A 20,871-nucleotide genomic window follows, 5' to 3' on the forward strand; every position below is an offset into this window, starting at 1 on the left:
GTGCTTTGTAGGATTTTAATGAGTCTTTTAATTTGGTTGTTAAAGAATGTTTACAAACTTCACTGGTTGTTTCATCAGCGTCACATTGGCTGAGAAATTGAGCTCATTATGACTAATTGCGTTTTGAGGTACATGTGCAGTCACACCATGCCAAGCTTAGATATTCCACATTGTTATACAACTATATTTATTTGCACACAGCCACAGCTGACCTAATATTTGCTGACTGTAAGCCTGCTCTTTGTGGGAAGTTGGACCAAAGACTAGAGTCAGGCTACTTCTTATTTCCAAATCTGCAAATGGTCCTTGTGGCATTTGTACATGTTTGATCCCCAGGTGTGATTGTCCCTCTCCCAAGAACTCATAATAGTGAACTGTAGCACCCTGATGTTAGCACAGACCACGAGGAGGAGATGATGCCGCTAGGCACTTCCCCAACTCCAGACTTCTGCTAGCAGCATTCTGCAAGGCTCAGTGGATTACTCCACCCATTGGCACTCAGTAGCTCAGATCGTTGTCGCAGGACATGCCCCGGAGTGCTGCAGCACAAGTGGATGCTTTATATTGTTTATGTAAAGCATAAGGAACACTGTCATCTTGATTTTTGTTGTTGTCAAGCCAAAGCCGGCAACTAAATGAAGAACAGAAGGCAGAACTGAGCTGTTCTCAGATAGCAAGCAACTCGAAACTTTTTCTGTGTAGAACATATCTAGGGTAAGCTCTTGCAGCCTTTTTAAATTCCTTATCTCTCCTGGCTGTCCTAGTAGCCACAGCTATTACGAGAAAAAAATAACCTCATTTTCATCTGTAATATGAAAAGCCTGCATTACCAGGCTCAGATCCTGACCATATTCATTACTTTGGGGGAATTTTATACTATGTGGTATGTGGGAAGCAGTTACATGGGACAAAAACCTGACCAACCCAACTTTGCAGCACATTTGTCTTTGAAGACATTATGAGTTCAGATTCCCTAATCTAATATTAGTCGGTCTAATTGGGGATGATTTGAGCTGCTGGCAGAGTTGCTTCCTTCCACAACCATGACCTTCCACAGTGAAGTTTGATTGAGTGGGAAGAATGAGACAGGGAACTGTGTGAATTCTGAGGAAAGACACTCAAATTTGGTCCAAGATTGTGCAGACTCAGCCCCACAACAAGCAGGAAGTAATTTTCTGAACAAAGTGGGGAACTTCGTTGTTGTGAATTAAAATTCTCTTTCAAGTTCTCTGTGCCGGAAATGAATTCACTAAGTCAGCTAACACTACGAGGATCTGGGAAGGAGAGAAGAATCTTCTTTCCTCAAGAATGTGAAATGTGGCTGTGTAGAAAAGGACCTTTGTAAACAGTGCTGCCCATTCACGGTGTGACTTGGTATCCTTTGGAGTGTGCAGTGGGCTTTGGTTGACTTTGTAGATTAACATGATGTTTTATTTGGTGCTTTGGTATTCATGTGATTATAAAGATGTGTCACACAAGTACAATTCACCTGCAGTAAACAACGCTCTATTACAGTAGTCTGAAATGTCAAAACACTATGTTTTCTTTTCACAATGGGCATAAGTACCACAGAGTATGTTTCTCTGTTAAGGTTTTCAGAGTATGAACTTACTGCAGCATTAGTATGATTCAGAGCTTCAACAAAATGCATTTTATGTGTGATTTACCTGGCCCTTTCTGGATACCCACTCCAGAGTGAGACAAATTGTGTCCTACAGCTGCCTATTTCAGTCACAGCTATAAAGAGAATTGCACTGGTAGCTCGGATGCTGTGCAGTGCTGAGCGTTGCTGTTGTGCTTGCAGTTGCTACCAGAGGAGTTCCCATAATGTGGCAGGAATTACAGAAAACTTTTAGTTCTCATTTAGAAGCGACAGTTGAATTAAATTCTCTAGCTGATTTAAATCAGCAATAAATTGGCAACAGCAGTCATAGTCAATTCTTTTCTCTATGTTGATTTTTAAAAATAAAATAAAAACACCTGCACACTTAACATATAAACACCTGTCTTATTTTTATTGTCTAGATTACACAAGAAATTTCTGATAATACAAGGATATTCAGGCTTCTGGGATCTGACAGGTATGAAGAGAAGTGAATAAGGCATGCTAAAATACAAGAATGATGTGTATTCCTCCTACTTTGTAAAAGTTCTTTTTGCTTGTTTCTTGCGATTCCTTTTTTAGCCATCTTACTCATTCCTTTGTGTACATGTCTGCCTTTCAGGCCTTGAAGTTTACTTCTTTTTCTTAAAATAAAAGTCTTCTAAAAGTGTTTGTGGGCTTCCAGATCCACTCAGCCATGCTAGCAAGCTCCTATTTGGCTGCAGTCACAGTCTCCAGCAATGTCTTCCTTTTTGTGCTGTCTGTTGCTTAACTCGGTGAAATCTTTACTTTCAGATGCTCTGCTGCAGTAGCACATCAAGGTCTACTTCTTGAGACAAATGCAAAAAATGCTTAAAAATTTAAATATCTCACTTTCACCCTCAGAAAGGAACGCTACCAGTTGTCTTCCCAATGTGAGAGCTTAAGTCTTGTAAGAGCTCTTGGTAATTTCCAGCATAGCTGTTCTGTGGCATCTGCTTTGCAGGACACTAACACTGTGTCTGTCTGACCCATCAGATACCAGCTTACCGAGTCAGTAACTGTTATTTTAGGAGTGTCGCTGACTTCCTCAACTTTCCCTGCTGTCAAACTTTGTACTTCTGTAACAGCCACGAAAACAGCAGATGTTTTGTCTTCTGGGGATTGCACGCTGATGTGATGGTTTCGCCAGTAACATACCCGTATGAAGTGCGAAGATAGGCCTTAATTTTTCTTTTGAGAATTCTCTGTCTTACGCCATTCACAGTAAACTCATCTGTGGCATCATAGAACTACTAAAAAGACTTCACATCAACCAAAGGCTTTCCCCATGTTCTGCTTCTCCAAGCTTGATGCACAGCCCTGTAATTACCCATAATATCAACAGCAGTGAATGGTGCTGTGGCTTTATTAGCTAGCCACCAGCAATTTTTGCCAGCTGAGGGCTGAGGATTCTGCCTTACATGCAATACCTGATAGATTTTTGGTAATGGGTAGTTGTAAGCAATACTCATCTGTGACCTGAAGGTTTTACTGTCTCTGTTCCAATGAGGTGTGTGTGGAGCTCAGCTTTCTTATGTTATTTCTCTTAGTTGTTGAGAGGCAGCACACTTTATTTAAAAAATGAGACTGACTTCACAATGGATCATGACATTGCAAATCACTGCCTTGGAAAAATAATGCTCTCTTCCCCAAATACAGTTCCATATATTTCTGGCTTGCACTTACAGTCTCCCACATCTGAGACAATGTTTAAAGACTGTGCGCTGCAATAGACATTAGTTCCAGTTTCTTCAGATACTGTTTTGCTGGCAGCCTTGTCTTATTTTGTGTCTGAGCTGTGAAACCTTTTCAAGTAACACATGTCATTTCCTGGGCTGTTCATAGGAACTGGGGTTCTGAGAAGCCAAAAAACTGACATTGGTCTGATAAGAGCTTGCCTGTTGCTTTCTCCTGGTGAGCAGGGAATGCCCCTTGGCATGAGGTGTCATTCCCTTTGTGGAGCACATTGAACAGAGGGTAGGTTTTCTGAGTAGTAGTTTTGAAGCAAGCAACCTCTCCTTGGCTGAATGCCCAATAGATGGATTTGAATTTCTCGCAATCTACCTTCACTTCAGGGTGTTTGTAGAGGAGAATTCAGTCATGAACATCGTGGTCCATTTAGCAGTTTTAGCGGTTCTTGCATGATTAAAAAATCTCAAATAGTTTGTGAAACAGAATTGTGACTGCCAGTTTCCCTCCTTTGAAGGTAAAGGTCTGATCTAGTATATCCCTTATGGTCTTTGCAGTTGTAGCGTAGGTCCAGCTAATCCAGTCTCCTGTCTTCAATGCTGGCCAAAAGTGAGTGGGAAGAAAAGAGAGAAGATTCTGCACATAGCGATCATCTCCTTGACGACTCTCAGCCTGCAAGTCTCTGTCTCTGGGACTTTCAGAGCTGGAAGAAGTTTCTGTGGACTTAGGTTAGATGTGCTCAGGGAAAGACTAGAAATGCTCGTGGAAGAGTCAGCTTTGGTCATCTGTCATGTCCAGTGGCAAAAGGCAGACTAGTGACTTCCAGAACTGGAGCCTGATTTACAAAGCTCCGGGGAAGCACTAGCCCAGGCAGTAGGTGAATGATGGACCCTCTTCAGAAGCGTCCGCTGAAAGCATGAGAGGCAATAGGCATACGTTGCAGCAAAGGAAATTCCAGCTGGATAAGAGGGGAAAACATCATGGTGAGGGTGGTTGAACACTGCAGTAGGAGCCCAGAGAGGCTATGGGAGATACTTGGAGACCTTGCCTGGACATGACCCTGAGCTAGTTTGGAAGCTGGCCTTGCTTTGTGCAGCTTTTGGATTAGAGGCATCCAGGGAGAGAGGAATGACCACCAATCAGATGGATCTCGAGAAAGAATACTTACAGTTAGATCCAGGGATGTTTTTAAATGAAGGCTTACTTGATATTGTGGCTTTCTTCTTTTAGGGTCGTGGTGCTGGAGAGTAGGCCGACGGATAACCCAACAGCCAACAGCAATTTATATATCCTGGCAGGGCATGAGAACAGTTACTGAGAACAGCGGCTGGCAGGCAGCTCACCGTGACGAGAGAGCACTCCTGCTGCAGCAGCATTCATGGCTGGCTGAAATTGCACAAAAGCTGCAGTAACCCAACTTCAGTTACTTTATAATTTATTGTGGCATGAGAGGAAGACGAGAATTTTGTGGTATGGACACATAAGCATTATGATACCACAGAAGTGCTTAAATTACTGTTATGTAGTCTTTGTACATATGCAGTATTTTTCAGTGAAACTTCTTGCTGAAGACTACACTGACTTTCTGTAGATAGCGATCCTCCTGTTAAGTACAAGTGTCTTGCCTGTACAGATGTAAAAGTCACTGAGGATGCAAAAATGAAACTGGGGTACTATTTTAAGGACTTCTCGTGTTTATTATGAAGTGGGATGCTAGCAACAAATATCGTACATTTAACAACACTATTGTATTTTATTATATGTAATTTACTAATACAAATAAATCTTAACTTTTAGAAATTGTAACCAAGGCTGTAATCAGATTACAATCTTGTTTTAATTTTGATGCAACACACTGGTGTTCATGTTTGCACAACGTATTGAGATGTGATGTATTTAGTCACAAAGGTAAGCTGTGACTTTGTGGATATGACTTGGGCTTCAAAGTTCCTTTTTTAGTTTACTTCGGTAGTTTTCTTTGTGAAACAAACCAGTTAAACACTTGTATTTTTATATTTAATTAAAAGTTTCCTTATGATTACTTCTTTATGCTTGAAAACAATAAGTTCTGGATGGGTGTCAGTCCCAGACTAGTGGTACCTGGCTGTAACACTGCAATAGCTGTTTGAATTATTACCGTATACAATGATAAAAATTAATATTACTGTTCGTCTTACTAAATAGTTTCACATCACAATGAAAAGGAGCAACGTTCCACATGGTGGAAATGGCTCAAAGATGTTGCCATTTTGACTTTTTTTGGCCTTATAACCATTTTCACACTTTTCTTGATTTAGGATGTTAACACATGGCCAAAATAATTTAGTTACTACCTCATTCAAACAGTACAATGGTTACTACATGTCACAGGAACTTAGTTTTGATCAGAAGTATTTTTGATTGCAATTTTCCAATGGAGTATGTAAATGCCAAGTTTTAGCAAAATGCACACATTTGACTCCTTTTTTTGTATATGTTCTTTATATTTTATTGTGATAATATACACTAAACCAAACTAAATTTAAAGTGATTTATGGCCTGCATTATTGTTGTTATTGGTAATGCTTTGAAATATGTTCCCTAATGTATATAATGTAAAATAAACTTTTTTTAACATGTTGTTGTACAATTAGATTACCACCTGCACTCATTTTCCACATAAGAGTAAAATGGAACATACTGAGTTTTGAATTCTGCTATTAAATGTTTGTGCCAAACAGAAGCTGGGCATTTCTGAATATATGAATGGTCAGACTCAGCTTAGGCTGGCAACTGAGGGTAGGCATTATTACCCTTTTGGCCTTTAGGTAATGGATAGATGTATTTAAGGTAAGTCTTTCCATATTCCAGCTTGGATTTCTGCCCTCCATCACCTGCTTTTTCACTTCTGTTGATTGCAAAACTTGGTGGTTTTTTTTTTTTCCAGCGGGGCTCTTTTGCTGCTTATGGGACTCAAGCTCACTGCCTCTGCTGGCCCCATCTCTTCTGTTCCCTTGCACCGAATGTCAGATCTGCCCTGTGGGAGAGGTGGTAAGGCAAGCCCCACTGCTGAGAAGCTGAATTCTCAGAAAAGGCGAGAACTTGTGTGTGTTTTGCAGCACATTTGTGCTGCTGCCCAAGGGGGATTTCTGTCCTGCCTCCCATGGACTATTCCTCACTTTGACGTGCAAGAAGTGGCTAAATTTTAACCAAGTACAGTATAACCGATGTGCTATAAACATGCTTCTTCCTGTGGGGTTTCTGCAGCAGCGCTGGCCAAGTGTCTTGCTGTTTGAGGCTGTTGGGCTATTGCTGAATTACAGGCAACAGGAGCTAAGGGGGTTATTCTGGCTGAGCATTTTTGGTACAAGGATGCGTGCTGGGATGCAACTGGAAGAGCTAAAAATAAAGAGGACAGGGTAGTAGCATGTGGGAAGAAGGGGAGCATTGTACTTGGGCAGGCTTGTGTCAAATCTGTCAGCATCACCATGACAGCTTTGCTTTCTAGATGGTGCTCTCCAGCCTGAAAGACGAGGAAGAAGCAAAGGGTTCCTGCATTTTGAGGAATTGTCTTGTTGCAGGATTTGGGGTCTGTGCTGCAAAACTGCCTCTCACCCATCCTGAGCTGCTTGGCTCCTTATCTGGTAGCTGCCCTCAGCTGAGCCCAGGAGCCTGGGTGTCTGGAAGAGCACGAGGTCTGCTTTCCTAGACCTGCAATTGCCATGAACTGAAAGTTTCCTTGAGCCACACTTGGTGGGTGCTTCCACCACCCCCATCCTGCTGTAAGATTGGGATCAGTCTGTGGCTGACTGACGAGAGCAGAGTCAGAGCCAGGAAACCGGATTGCAGACGTGATGAGGTTAGAGCAAGGCTTCTACCTCCTGCTGGTTAACACAGCTTCTCTAACAACCTCTGCGGCCTCCCTTTTTCTCTCTTCTCCCAGCCCCTTACCCTCTGGCTGCTACTGCTGGCTTCTAGCTAGCAGTCCTAGCCGCTAACAGGCAGAAGTGTGTTGTGAAGAAGCTGCGTGACAGGACTTTCACCAGCCTGGCACCAAAGTTTGATCAATGCAGAAGCTGAGCTTGGGTCTCAGTCCAAACTGAGCTTTCTTAAAGAGAACAAAGAAGCTGGGTTGTTTGGGTCCGTTACAGAAGTGCTCCTATAAGCTGGGAGGAAAGGGGAACGAACACTGCTTTTGTGCTGTTTTTGCGCATCATTCCACATGGTGCTGCCTGCCCCTGTCAGAAACAGAACCTGGTGCCTTGAAAAAGAGGGGGTTCAGATTCAAGTTCTGCATCTCGCTGCCCTTGACTGAAACCAGGAGCTGTGCAAAGTGGAGCATGTGTTGCTGGCTGCCTGTTGCTTGCAACTTTGTCACTGGGATATTGGGATGGGGCTGGGGGAATCCAGCAATGCTGCGAGCAGTGATGGGGATGGGTGTGTCCCCCAGGCAGGGGGGGTTTCCTGCACTCTGCAGGGTTTGGCTTTAGCAATAGCACTGCTGGTTGTTGAGGGAATCTATGTGAAAAGGTGGTGAAAAAAGCTGGTAAAACTAGGAAGCGTGCCAAAACCTCTTGCTTCCCTTCAAGGAAACACTCCAGTCTGATCTAAAATATGGGTTATAGGGAATCGTGTTCCAGGCCTGTCATCTACTGAGGAGTGCAGAAGGAGCTGGGGGAATGTGTCTGGGGAGGGGCACAGGGACCCTGGTGGGCTCTAAAGTCCTCATTGTGCACAACAATGCTGGGTTCGCTGTCTGATCAGCATCATTCTCTACACTACAGCTGCATTACTGTTGCTAGAGGTCACTTCCATCCTTGGGCAGCAAGTCCTTGGGTGCAGAATTTCCCTTTAGAGCTAATTTAAATCCAACACATTCAAATTCAGGTCCCCCTTGCGTTGCTCTGACAGGCAGCTACTCCTAGAAGTGTCTTGCAGGCTGAATACAGGAGTACATCGTCAGCTCCTGGCAGTCCCTCCCGGTGGCGATTCTTCACATTCCCCATGACAGCCGCTGGGGGTAGAGGAGTGCTGTCGCTCTTTCTAAGCCCCCATGGCTCGGCCAGCCCTCGGGACAGTACGGCGAAGTGCTGCCATGACCCTCCACCTCATCCTCCTCTCCCTCCTCCAGCAGCACTGGGGGATCCCGAGTGTCCCCATGCCACCCACAGACATTGTGCACTCCTGTAGAGACACCACTGCACTGGCTGTGGCCTTTGGTTTAGAATCACAGAATCCTAGAATGGGTTGGAAGGGACCTTAAAGATCATCTGGTTCCAACCCCCCTGCCATGAGCAGGGACACCTTCCACCAGACCAGGTTGCTCAAAACCCCGTCCAACCTGGCCTTGAACACTTTTCCAGGGAGGGGGCAGCCACAGCTTCTCTGGGCAACCTGTTCCAGTGCCTCACCACCCTCACAGTAAAGAATTTCTTTATTATATCTAATCTAAATCTACGCTCTTTCAGTTTAAAGCCATTACCCCTTGTCCTATCACTGCATGCCGTTGTAAAAAGTCCCTCCCCAGCTTTCTTGTAGGTCCCATCATGTACTGGAAGGCTGCTATAAGGTCTCCCTGCAGCCTTCTCTTCTCCAGACTGAACAGCCCCAACTCTCTCATCTTGTCCTCACAGGAGAGGTGCTCTAGCCCTCGGATCATTTTTGTGGCCCTCCTCTGGACCCACTCTAACAGCTCCGTGTCTTTCCTGTGCTGAGGGCTCCAGAGCTGGACACAGGACTCCAGGTGGGGTCTCACCAGAGCAGAGCAGAGGGGCAGAATCACCTCCCTTAACCTGCTGGCCATGCTGCTTTTGATGCAGCCCAGGATATAGCTGGCCTTCTGGGCTGTAAGCGCACATTGTCGGGACACGTTGAGGTTCTCCTCAACCCGCACCCCCAAGTCCTTCTTCTCAGGGCTGCTCTCAATCCATTCTCCGCCCAGCCTGTATTTGTGCTTGGGATTGCCCCGACCCAGGTGCAGGACCTTGCACTTGGCCTTGCTGAACTTCATGATGTTCACACAGGCCCACCTCTCAGCCCTGTCCAGGTCTCTCTGGATGGCATCCCTTCCCTCCAGCGTGTTGACCACACCACACAGCTTGGTGTCATTGGCAAACTTGCCAAGGGTGCACTCAATCCCACTGTCCATGTCACAGACAATGTTAAACAGTGCCAATCCCAGTATTGACCCCTGAGGAATGCAACTCGTCACTGGTCTCCACTTGGACATCGAGCCATTGACTGCAACTCTTTGAGCGTGACCATCCAGCCAATTGCTTATCCACCAAGTGGTCCATCTATCAAATCCATGTATCTACAATTTAGAGACAAGGATGTTTGTATTCCTTCTGACAGCAACAGCAGCGTCATCTTCACTTCTTGGCATAAGGCCAGGTCATCCCACTGCCTGGCTCCCTGCACCTGCCCATGCCACTGAGTTTCCTCTGTCCACTCATGATTCAACTCCTCTGTCACTGCATCTGTATGAAAGCAGCGCCCAGCTTTCAAATCTGTGCCCTTCCTTGCAAGAGCTTGCACCATAATGAGTGCCCAGGCAGCTGCAGTTCTTCCTCCAGGTCCTTAGACCCTCTCACCTTGGAGATGTGCATATCCATACGTGGTAACCACCAGCGCCTGTGCCTGACTGCGCTTCACCTGCCCATGCTCTCCGCCATGGACAGGACACAAAGCCAGTGGCCTGGGACAGCGACTGCTGGGTGAACAGTCCTACTGCTCTCAGTTGTGCTCTGCCCTTCAGTGGACTCACCGGACTTTTCCCATCCTGCCATACAGGCTGGTTTATTGGCCACGAGCAGTGAAGCAACAGCTCCTCAGACAGCCCTGGAGATAGTTATGTCTTGTTCGGTTGCTTTCCAAGCAAAACCACACCCTCTCATGCAGCACATGAAGTGAGTGAGTGTGATCAGGAGGAGGCCACTGAGGAACCTGGACTGGCCCATGAGCACCAATAAACCCAGGATGCCCCCAGGCAGGGGGCACTGAAAAAACACTGAAAGCCATGAGAGGAAGGCTGTCAGCTGGTGCTGGTGGCTCTGGGTGGAGGCAGAGCTCAGGCTTGGACTGTCTTGGGGCCTTACCGAATGTTTGAGACGACTGAACACAGTGCCTGCAATCTCACATTACCCAAAGTTGTTTTGTTTGATGGAAAGAGTTGCTGTAGACAACTGGTATTTAGGAGTCCTGGCACCTTCATCTCTAAATGGAGGGGCTGGAGAGCAGAGCACTGGTGCAGTTTCACACCCAGTGTTGTATACATACTTGGGAGCAGCCGAAGATTTAAACTTCAACAGACTGATTTTCCGTCATAAGGCAGAGAGTGCAACAGCTCCGCAGTCTATGAGATGCTGTGATGGTGTTCCTGAATGCACAGGCAGACTGCTAGACCAAGCAAATAGCTCCGAGACACGAATATTCCCACCTTTCATCCTTGTTCCAGCATGCTCAAAGCAGAAGTCTGACTACTTCAGACAGCAATATCTGTCTGGGGAAAAAATGCCTGAGGTGGAGCTGCGGGGTGAAGACAGCTCTTTCTGAGAGGCTCCATCCATTACCTGCTAAAGTACTGCTCAGCATCTCAGGAACATCTCCTGTCCTCAGAGTACTTCACAAACACTAATTAACTGAGCCTCCCAACATGCATACCATTCTTGACGGGTGTCTTCCCGACCAGCCCTTGAAACAAAGGGAGACCCAGCAGTCTCTGTCCAAGCTGTCTGTGCGGGTACTTTGCTCTCCTCGCAGCTGAGAAGCTGGTCCTAAACCTTCCTTCCAGTGACCAGCGGAGGTTTTCATATATCTGTTTCCATCCCTGTCCTCCCCATCGGCAGCTTGCTATTACCTCTCTGGTCCTCGAGCTCTCCCTGGCCCCTTGCCTTGCAAAGCAGAGCACCATGATTTGCTTTTCATCCCCAGCATCGTCGTCCTCCCTCTGCCCTGCCAGGCCCCACAGACCACCACGGACTTTGTCCTGTTTAAATTGCTGGGCTTTATCTGCATTCCAGCTTGGCTTTTTCTGGCCTCTTTTCCAAGAATTAAACTTACTTCTCACCCTTAAGGCTGTTCTTGTGCTGCCTGAATGGGGTGTTTATTACTCTCTGATCTTGGTCCCCATGTGAGCTGACAGTGCCTTTCAAACAGGGAGTGACAGAGCTCTCCCGGGAAGAGGAACACCACCCCTCCGCCTCCAGCTCTGAGCAGATGGTTGTCACAGGCAAACGCGTCTCCTTGTGCTCCAGGTCACCCTGGCAAGGGAGGCCGGTGAGGCGCCGGCAGTGAGGGGATCAGCTGTGGTCTACAAGGACCAAAGCCTTGGGGGCATTCTTATCAGCAGGCTCGCAGAGGCACGAGCCAGAGGAGGGGCTGAGGGGCCCTGCCTGCCCCGGCAAAGCTCCGCTGGGGTTTGACACGGATCCACCGCCCTCTATCTTTCCCAGACTTCCGCAAGGCTGCTACCCCTCCGCTGGCCGACCCTGCCTCGGTGGGCACGGCCCGCCGCCCGGCCTGTGCGGCCGAGGGGTCCCCGTGCCCTCTCCTCCGGCGGTACCCGAGCGCCCGGGCCCTACCCCTCAGGGAGCGCCGCGGGCCCCGCCGGCAGGGGGCGCGCGGGGGGCGCGGCCGCCTCGTGAAGTCACTTCCGCCGGTGAGGAGAGGGGGAGAGGAAGGCCCGACCACGCATCGCCCGGGCGCAGGCGCGGCCGGCGCCAGGCGGGGCGGGGAGGAGCCGCACCGCGCATGCGCTGCGGCTGCCAGCCGTGCGGGCGAGGACGGGAGCCTGGAGAGCGGGGAGGTGGCGGCGCTCGCGCTCCGGGCGCCCGACCCCGCCCCTCGCGGCCCGCGCGCCGCGCCGCGTGACCCCGCTCCCGCCGCCCCCTCCCGCCGCCCCCCCCACCCTCCTGGGGCGACCACCGAGAGTCGGGGCGGGGAATGCGGCAGCCGCCGCCTCCCCCCGCCGCTGCGGGCCTGCCGCCGGCGGCGGGGGGCCGCCGAGCCTCCCGCTGAGGGGCGCCGAGCGCTCCTGCGGCGGCCTCCTCGCGGCGCCCGGCGCGGCCCGGCCCGGCCCGGCCTGCCCGCCGCGCCCCGCCCGCCTCCCCGAGCGGGCCGGGCCCGACGGCACCATGCAGGCGCAGCCGCTGCTCTATGAGTTCTTCAGCGAGGAGAACGCGCCCAAGTGGCGGGGGCTGCTGGTGCCCGCGCTCAAGAAGGTGAGGGGGAGCGGGGTCCCCCGCCCCGGCGGGCAGGGCCGCGGTAGCGGGGGCTCGGCCCGGGGTCCCTCGCGGCGGCCCGGCCTGGGCGCGGGTTGGGCCGCGGCGGGGCCGGCCGGCGCTCCCCGCGCTACGGAAGCGGCTTTAGGGCTCGGTGGGGGTCGGTCGTTGCCACCCCGCCAGACCCTCGGCGGGTGCCGCGGAGGGGGGGCCCGGCGGCCGCGGGAGCCGCGCTGGGGCCGCACTCTGTCGGACGGGGCCGTGTAGGTGCAGCGTGGTTAATGGGCAGGCGGGTCCTCGCCCCCCCCCCCCCCCCCCCCCCCCCCCCGCGCCGAGAAGGAAGCGAGCAGCGCCGCTGCTGCGGGTTTCTGCTGGGCTTGCTGAGGGCCCCGGAGTGACACGGCTCGGGCGGGGTATCCTCATCGTTATGAGGAACTGCTGAGAGAGTTTGGGTTAGTTAGCGTTCGCCTTTAGTGGCTTTTAATTAGGCTTTTTAGGTAAGTGACTCTTAGTTTAAACCCCTTTTTGCTGAGAAGGCTTCGTTGGGACAAACTAGCAAGCCTTGTTCCCTCGGGATGGTGAGGCTTGCACCTTATGATGTGGAAAGAATTTATTTGGAAGAGAGAAAAGATAGCGAGGACTCCTCTTCCACTTCTGCAGCCAGAGCCTGGAAAGTAGAAGGCATAAGAAACAAGAGGTGTCTGGCAGCATTGCTTGAACTGACTTCAGATTGCAGAACTTGATGCTTTTTAGCCGTAAACAGCGACACTTCATGAGTCTGTCTAGTTATGGTGGTTAACTGCAACTTTTGTGTAAAAGACTTGCTGCTTGGGCTAGTTGAACTACTGTGTTCTCCAGTATTGATTGGAAGTCTCAAGTGTTGCAGTTCAGTTGGTTCAGTATTTCTTCCTAATTTTCTCTTGCAACGTATTGCCTTGCTTTTCTGGGCATGCTCTTTGAGGTCTCCAACACTGTGCGATTTCATCCAGTTCTTGGAAGTCTTCTTGCTTATCTCATCTGTAGCATGTAATGTTAATGTCATATCCCTGATCGGTAGTCACTTCTCTGAAACTACACTTATGCACTAACCATACAACTCACTGCTGCTGTGGTGCTTGTGAGCACTTGGACAGCCATCTGACTGAAGCCTGCTTGGAATCTGGAGCTACTCAAGATTTCAGCCAGCTTGTTCCTTTGGAGGATGGTTTATTCCGTGGTTTAGCAGAGGCTTGTCAAATTTGGAATGAGGCTCAGTGCTAGCTACTGGAGGACATAGAGTGGGGATTCGAGGCAAGTATGAACTAAGACTTTGGAATTACTTGCTACATCTGAAGCGCAAGATTTCTTCCTGATGGACAAGCCACTCATGGAGTCGCCCTGCATTAAAGATGTTTGCTGAAGGAGTTGGATAAATTGCTTGGGGGGGAAAAGGAATTCTGGATTCTGAAGTGAACAGAGAAGGCCAACGATGACAAGCTACCAAGGATGACAAACTGGCCCTGCAAGGTATAGTTGTCTCAGTTTTGTTGTGCAGTGCTCTATTTCTTATGGTGGGTAGAGGAGTGGCAGGAGTGAGGTGGAGTTAGTTCTGAGGGTTTCACGCTCAAACTTGAAACTGTCTCGCAGAAGTTAACATTTTTAACCTTAGTTCTTCTTGAGATCACCACTTGTTTCTTCTCTCAGGCTGTTGTCCCCTGTGCTCCAGAAGCATGGTCTTCTGCTGCTTACTATTGCTGTCCTTGTAGAGGTAGAAAAGAAGAATCTGTCCGTTTTGTCACCTGCTTTACCGAACAGCAGAGTACTTGAGTTACAGGAAAACTAAATGGCAGATGATAATATTAAATTATTATCTTAATGGCTTCTTCATTAATGGAGAAACCAAACTAGCTATTTTACGAACTTTTGTCGTTACAAGTAGTGTTGGCTAGGATGTTAAGCCCTAATAAAGGCCCCATAAAATAATGAGCCTGTTGTCGGTGGCAGGTAAAACCATGAACGTGGCAGTGTACTTGCTTTGACAATCATCTGTCATTGTTCACAAGACAGGTGTGATACTGCAGCTTTGCAGCTAGTGTCTTTCAGACACTGACCCCTTGCTCTGCTAGACAAAGACCTGAGCTGTACCTAGAGGCCATCTTGTGGGACTAGTAAAGTAGAGAATGTGGCAGCATGTGCCAGTGAGGTCAAAGAGCAGAACTGTCCTGGAGGGAAACTAGTGCTTTATGGCTTTGTCTGCTGAATTGCCAGAGCATGCTATTTCAGTAGGAGTCAGATTATCTGAAGCTCATGTACATCCTTTCGTTACTAGAGGAGAACCTTTCCTTCGTTTTCCTCATTAGCTGTCCAGATGCTGACATTCGTTCTCAGGTAGTGACAGCAAGCTGCTTTCTGAACTCCACCTTGAAACCAGGTAGATGCACAAACAGGATTGTGATGATTTCTTGCATAGCTGGAAATCAGACTCAATAGTTTGGGAAGACCTCTGCTGAATTGATATCTCCGATGAAGAGAGTAGCATTTAATTTAACATTGTTAAAGTATATATACCAGGATGGAGTGTTCGCAGCTATTGAGGAAAGCTGCCACACATGGACTGAATCATTAAAATGCCATTGCCCTTTTGTAACTGTGAGTTGGCTTGTAATGCGGAGCTCAAAATACAGCCTCAGAATCGCTTTCTTGAAAAATAGGTATTGTTGAGTCATTGTAAATAGCTTTCTTTTTCCCAATGAGTTTCTGGTTCGGCTTTTTTTTTTTTAATCAAGGAACAAAACCAAGAGTATATAGTAAGAATAAATCTCTTCCTACATCAACAAATTCTTAGGAGAGCATGCCTTGTGTTTCATTAGACATGAATAATAATAGAATAATAATCTTAATAGAACTGTATTTGCATTGAACAGTTGCATTTGCAAAAAGCAGCTCTTATACCATTTAGATCATAACGTAATCCCTTTTCTTGTGATTCTCCTTCAGATGCTGTCAAGATAGACTCCAGTGCACTCAGTTAGGAAGAAAATGGTGTGTACTGAGATGCTTCTTTGCCTGGTCACTGTTATTCTGAAGCAGCAAAAGAGGAGTGTTGCAGAGATCCTTGGTTGCTGACGAAAGACAGTAATCGTGATGATGAGGTACAAGAAAAGGAAGTAAGAATAACAGCTGGTGTCTGAAATTGTAGTTGCAGAGATGGACAGAAGGTGAGATGCTGGGGCTGAAGATGGAGGATTCAAGACACACGAAACACCGGAGCTCTTGGGTGGCTGGAGATGGAGATACATGGCTTTTAATACACCTTGGAAAATGGACTCAGAAGGGACACCTGCAAAGTGATGCCTCTTCCAAGATTGGTGTTCCTTCGCTAGTGAATTTATACACTTTATTTTGGTCATAAACTTTCAGATAGTTTTTTGTAAACATCTTTTCTTGTGGCTTCATCGTGCTTGTATAACTCTTGTTTATGCATTCAGAATTTCTCTATGTGCCTGGTATGTTGGTTTTTACAGCAGAAAGCATGTCGTCCTTGCCGGTTGATACGTTAAGGAACTGAATGATTGAGAAAAAACAAAGAACTTTTTTTACCGCATAGATACTCTGCTGTTTGTGTACCTCAAGTTGTTGTGAATCAGTTAAGCAACTGACAAGGGACGCTGTCAGAACTTGCAGTGAAAATGATTGGACTCATGTGGCTTGACAGTTGAGGGCAATTTGATCCCTCAACAGGCAACTGTTCCAGACAGCGTGCTTCCAGATACTCCATGTATCATATAGTCAGTCTTCTGTACCTTTCATTGAGTAAAACAGATGAGAACAGCTGCTTCAGTGACTATAGAGTGCTTGGGAAGCTGTGGCTAACAAAGATGTTTCTACCTGACTTTTAATTACCTAGTTCTTCAAATTGATGACAGTCCAGTTGCCAGTTGTTACTTGGAATGGCACTTCTTATTCATGGCACGCCTCACTGCAGATGTAGAACATCCTTAATTTCTGGTCGCTTTGAGTTCTCTGTTCTTCTGATGGCTATGGAGGATAAAGTTAAGATCCTCCTGCAGTTCAAGTCTTTACTGTATGTTTTTTCACATGCTCACTGGTGCAGTGTAATACTGCTGTCTTGATACATCAAGAGAAATGTTAGCAAAAATCTTGAGACTTGTGGCCTCAGTGAATTGTTGCTGAACTGTGGATCGAAGACATTTGCATTTGGTTTAATTTACTGGATTTTTAATTGATCAAGATAACAAAACATGGGCAGGGTTGCCAAATATCAGCAGATGTGTACAAGAATAGAAGAAAATACTTTTTTATGGAGTGCGTGCACTATGAGAACACTCATCCATGCAAGCTGTACATAAAATAATTCGTCCTGGAGTGTTTTAGTGATAAGCAGGTGCTTGTCAGTGGTTTTGTAGTCATTGAGGGAAGACGAATGAAAGATATGTTGAGTAAAAATAAGGGTTATGACGTTAGTGAAGACTTTCAAAGTTACTGTAGTGGAGAAAACTCACCCCCCCACCCCTGAAGAACCTGCTCTTGGCCAAGTCATTTCTGGTAATAATCCATTGGATAAACTGTGTCTGCGAAGATTTAGAAAATTGTAGGTTTGGAAACAGAAAAACTCTTATAATCAGTGAAGTTTCACACTCTCTGATAGTGCTTTGGAAAGCAGCTTGGTGTGTCATCTCGTTACAGCTTCTTCCATTTTATTACCAAAATACTGCAGTAAATATGGTGTTTTTTTTTCCTTTAGACACTTTCTTACAAACAGTTCAGCTACCACCAAGGATGACTGACAGTGTGGCGCTGAAGTACAGTTCTTTAGCAGGTGTTGGTTTTTGATCCATACTATGTCTTTTTGCCAGAATCCCAGTAGATGGGTAGTCTTGCCCAGATAAGATAAAAATTCTATAACCAACAGTAGATGCTTTGTTTTTATCTGTTTGTTATGTAGCTTTAGAACGATTTGTTTTTGTTATACACTTTTCTGAAGCTGCTGGAGCTTCTGCTGCTCCTGATGGGCCTCAGTTTGATATTATTCTCTTTGCAGCCTTTCACACGTAGGATTTTTCTGGCGTGTTCTGTATTTATCAGAACAAGTGAGAAGCACGAGCCTGATTGTGTTGATTGTTAACGACGATTTGGGAGCATTACGCTGATGTTTTTGTATAACGTGAAGTTGCTTTTAGAAGTCTGTGTAGTGTTTTTTTCATTGTAAGTTGAAATTTTTCAGCTTTACAGTTAACATAAATTCGGCTTTTTCTCATGGCTGCAGGAGGAAGAGGTAACTGAAAACTGTTGCTAAGGAAGTGTGGTTTAGTATCAATCAGATCGTTAAATTTGCAAGTCTTCCATTCTTATCTGTTGTCAAACACCTCCTTCTAATGCAGAATGAGCTGCTGACTGTCAATCGAGACTCTGGTTTGGGTCATCCTGTGACCAGCCTAGGAGCTGTGGTGTTGGAGCAAGCCTATGTGTAAACTGAATGTGTTCTGGCTGCAGTTCTTTAACTGGAACTTGTTTCTGGAATTAGTCTAGGTCCCTTCTGCTTCCCGTGAGGCTTGTGGGAGTGTTTATATTCTGATTATTATGTAGAGTTTGAAAGGAATGGTTTGAGAAAGCTTTATATAAAAGAAGTTGCTAAGGGTTATGAAGCAAGGTCAGATATATTTATCTTTGTAGTATTCATTAAGTGCATTTTTTTTTGGTTGGTTTCATTGACTTTTTCTGGCAGTTTAGATTTATGGTTGCTAGTTTTTAAGCTGCTGTCATTCCTGATAGAAATTCTTTGCTTTTGTTTATTTTAAGGGAAGAAAAAAAAAAAAAAAATCCAAGCGGTCATATCATAGGATTTTCCTGAAGTGCTGCGATTTTTCTTAAGCAGTCACTGCTTGTCTCTGCTTGTGTTCTTAAACAGAGCATGAAAAGCTGTTCAAGAAATGCTGGCTCTGCTTAGCTTCAAACAAAGAGAATCCTCGTCGTTTCTCTTGTGAGAAATAAAAAAGATTGAGCAGATTGAACATTGAAAAAAGTGATCCGATGAGTGAAAACGGAGCCATGGAGGCAGGGATTTGTAGCTGATGTGAATTGTATTTGCCCGTTAGTTTGTTGGGGTATTTCAAAGAATTGAAGATTATGTGACAAGATCTTAAACTGCTTTTTTAGTAATTTCCCTTATCATAAGATGCACGTCTTGGTGAGTGTGTATAGGAGGAAAGGGATGGTTTCTGTCATTATTTAAGGGAGAGGTTAAATGTTTAGATAAGAATCTTGTCTAAACATCACTACACTTCAGAAGTTGTTAGTCTCTTTTTGTCATGTGCATTCCTAACATAGGACTGTGAAGGATCTGGTAGGATTCAAGCCATACTGTTCCTTTTCAAGGGCGATAAGGCAGGGTGGCCCAGTTTTCTTAATTTAAAATCTGAGCTGGCTTCATGAGAAAGACGGAAACCCCCTGGTAATTTGATCATCTTTTTTGAAACTGGTCACGTGACGCTGTATGCTAACAGATGTTCTCATTTCTTCTTTTCTCTTACTAAATCTTGCATCTTACCCAGTCTTGCATCACGCCTTAGATAACGGACTTCTTGGGACTTGCTTTGAGTACCCTCAGCTAACACTGGTTCATTCTCAGTCTGAGCCTTTAGGTACTGCAGTAGTGTGGGTACTAAAATTACATATTTCTATGATAATTGTACACCAAGCTATCCTGTCATTTTCCTTGTTAGTCTAGTTGTTTTCTTGCTTTCGCTTGTGTGACTTTGAACCCTAAATGATACTAAATCTCATTAAAGTAGCAATGAAGCTTATTTACTACCTACCTAATATAGATAAATTACTCTGGCAAGCCAATGGCACCTCCTGGTGTTTCCCTCTGCTGAGGTGGATATTCTACTAAAGTAGAGCTTGATAGTGCCAGAGGACGATGGCCTTTAAGAAGAATGATATAATTGCTCCCCAAACATAAATGCTTAGGAAGAATGTTTGGAACTTTATCTCCCGAACTGGGAGTAGGTTATCGTTGTTGACTCTGTTTTGCCTGGCTATGGATAACATTTTAGGTCATGGCCTGATGTGGTATTTTTGTGTGTTTGTTTTTATTCCTGTAGACTCTGTGTTACAGACAGAAGGAGTTGTGATGAGGCTATAGAAGTCTACTGTCTGTTTTCTAAGCAAAGGAGAAAATAGAGCTGCTCTTCTCACTCTGGTTTATCATGCTCTGTATTTTTACTGTTGGATTGACTTGATAATTTAACACTTCTCAAAATAGAAAGTACTAGAGTATACTGTAGGGTGAATGTAACACAGATTTGTTCAGTTCTGCCTTAAAAGAATAACATTAAAGGCAGCATCTTCCAGGCAGCTCAGATCAGCTCTGATCTTTAAGAGAATACTTCTGCAAGTCTGTAATTTCTGGTGTTAAGATGTTTAAAGTTGGTACGCTATTTCACATGCCAGTGTTTGAATAGTAAGTAATGCTTGGGACTACTGGCTATGCTGTTACTTGGGTACAAACATAATCTGTAGCTGTGCGCAGTGAAGTTCTTAGGAAAAATGAAATTGTTGGCATAATCAAAATAGTTGCATTAGCTAGTCAAATGGAGAGAAGTTCTCCTGTTCTATTTTTACCAGAGTGCTTTTAAGTTAAAAATGTGATAACTCCTGGAGATGTTCTCTAGGACCTGCTATGTAAGGGTATGCAGTCTGCAAGTAACTAAATGCATGATGTAGCATATTTAAATCTCACCAGCGGTTAAATGAGCACCAGGACTATGCCCAGACATGATGTTGTCAAACTAATGAGTGCCTTAGCAGGCAAGTGGATTTCTATTTGAGGCTGTTGTGTGTTTGAACTTCTTCACATTTTAATTCTTGCTATAACTGCAAACAGGAATGAAAATTCAGGTGTGAAATGAAATAATTATGGTATCATTATTTGAATATAGACATGGGTTTAATATTTGAATGAGACAGATTGTTGTGTTTTGGTTTAAGGTGGTTAAGCTCTTGTGTTAGTGATTGAGAGAACTGGAGGCATTTTGAGTTGTGTGCAGTGGAATGGTAAAATGATGAAACTGGGACTTGAAAGATTCATTGCGAAAGTTAGCAGTCAGCTTGCTCTGGCCTAATATTTGCCATCGGCGTAGGATTGAGATTAAAATGCCTGTCTGTTTAAGCTCTGAGGTACTGAGCTTTGCATACCTGAAACTTAAATTGGTTAAAACAGTGCTATTTTGTGAACTACCGAAGTGCAAAAGAAAGCTATACTGGAGGCTTTTTTCAGAAGTTAAATGACTATCTGGAAGAATAATGGAAGAAGCAAGGAGGATTGTGGCTCGGTGGATTTACGCCACTGAGAATTTA

At 45.8% G+C, this 20,871-nt stretch overlaps 2 protein-coding genes across 10 annotated transcripts in view; both read left to right on the forward strand.

Annotated features, from left to right (window-relative positions):
- The window catches only part of MAP4K3 (mitogen-activated protein kinase kinase kinase kinase 3), a 96,909-nt gene extending 90,874 nt beyond the window's left edge, over positions 1-6,035 (forward strand). For all 5 annotated transcript variants that reach the window (XM_075413386.1, XM_075413387.1, XM_075413388.1 and 2 more), the window contains 2 exons: positions 2,026-2,081; positions 4,544-6,035. In XM_075413386.1, the coding sequence (XP_075269501.1) occupies positions 2,026-2,081; positions 4,544-4,631 (144 nt within the window). In that variant the 3' untranslated portion in view covers positions 4,632-6,035. The remainder of the gene's footprint in view (positions 1-2,025; positions 2,082-4,543) is intronic.
- A 6,334-nt stretch (positions 6,036-12,369) lies between these two features.
- Positions 12,370-20,871, forward strand: part of SOS1 (SOS Ras/Rac guanine nucleotide exchange factor 1) — a 53,099-nt gene continuing 44,597 nt past the window's right edge. For 2 of the 5 annotated variants that reach the window (XM_075413391.1, XM_075413395.1), the window contains exon 1: positions 12,370-12,513. In XM_075413391.1, coding sequence (XP_075269506.1) covers positions 12,427-12,513 — 87 coding nt within the window. In that variant the 5' untranslated portion in view covers positions 12,370-12,426. Of the gene's footprint in view, positions 12,514-13,267; positions 14,020-15,489; positions 16,577-16,929; positions 17,059-20,871 lie in introns of those variants that run through there. The other 3 variants (XM_075413393.1, XM_075413392.1, XM_075413394.1) reach the window with 3 other exon arrangements.

Source organism: Opisthocomus hoazin, chromosome 2 (genome assembly GCF_030867145.1).
Source record: "Opisthocomus hoazin isolate bOpiHoa1 chromosome 2, bOpiHoa1.hap1, whole genome shotgun sequence".
In the NCBI taxonomy this organism is placed as follows: Eukaryota; Metazoa; Chordata; class Aves; order Opisthocomiformes; family Opisthocomidae; genus Opisthocomus; species Opisthocomus hoazin.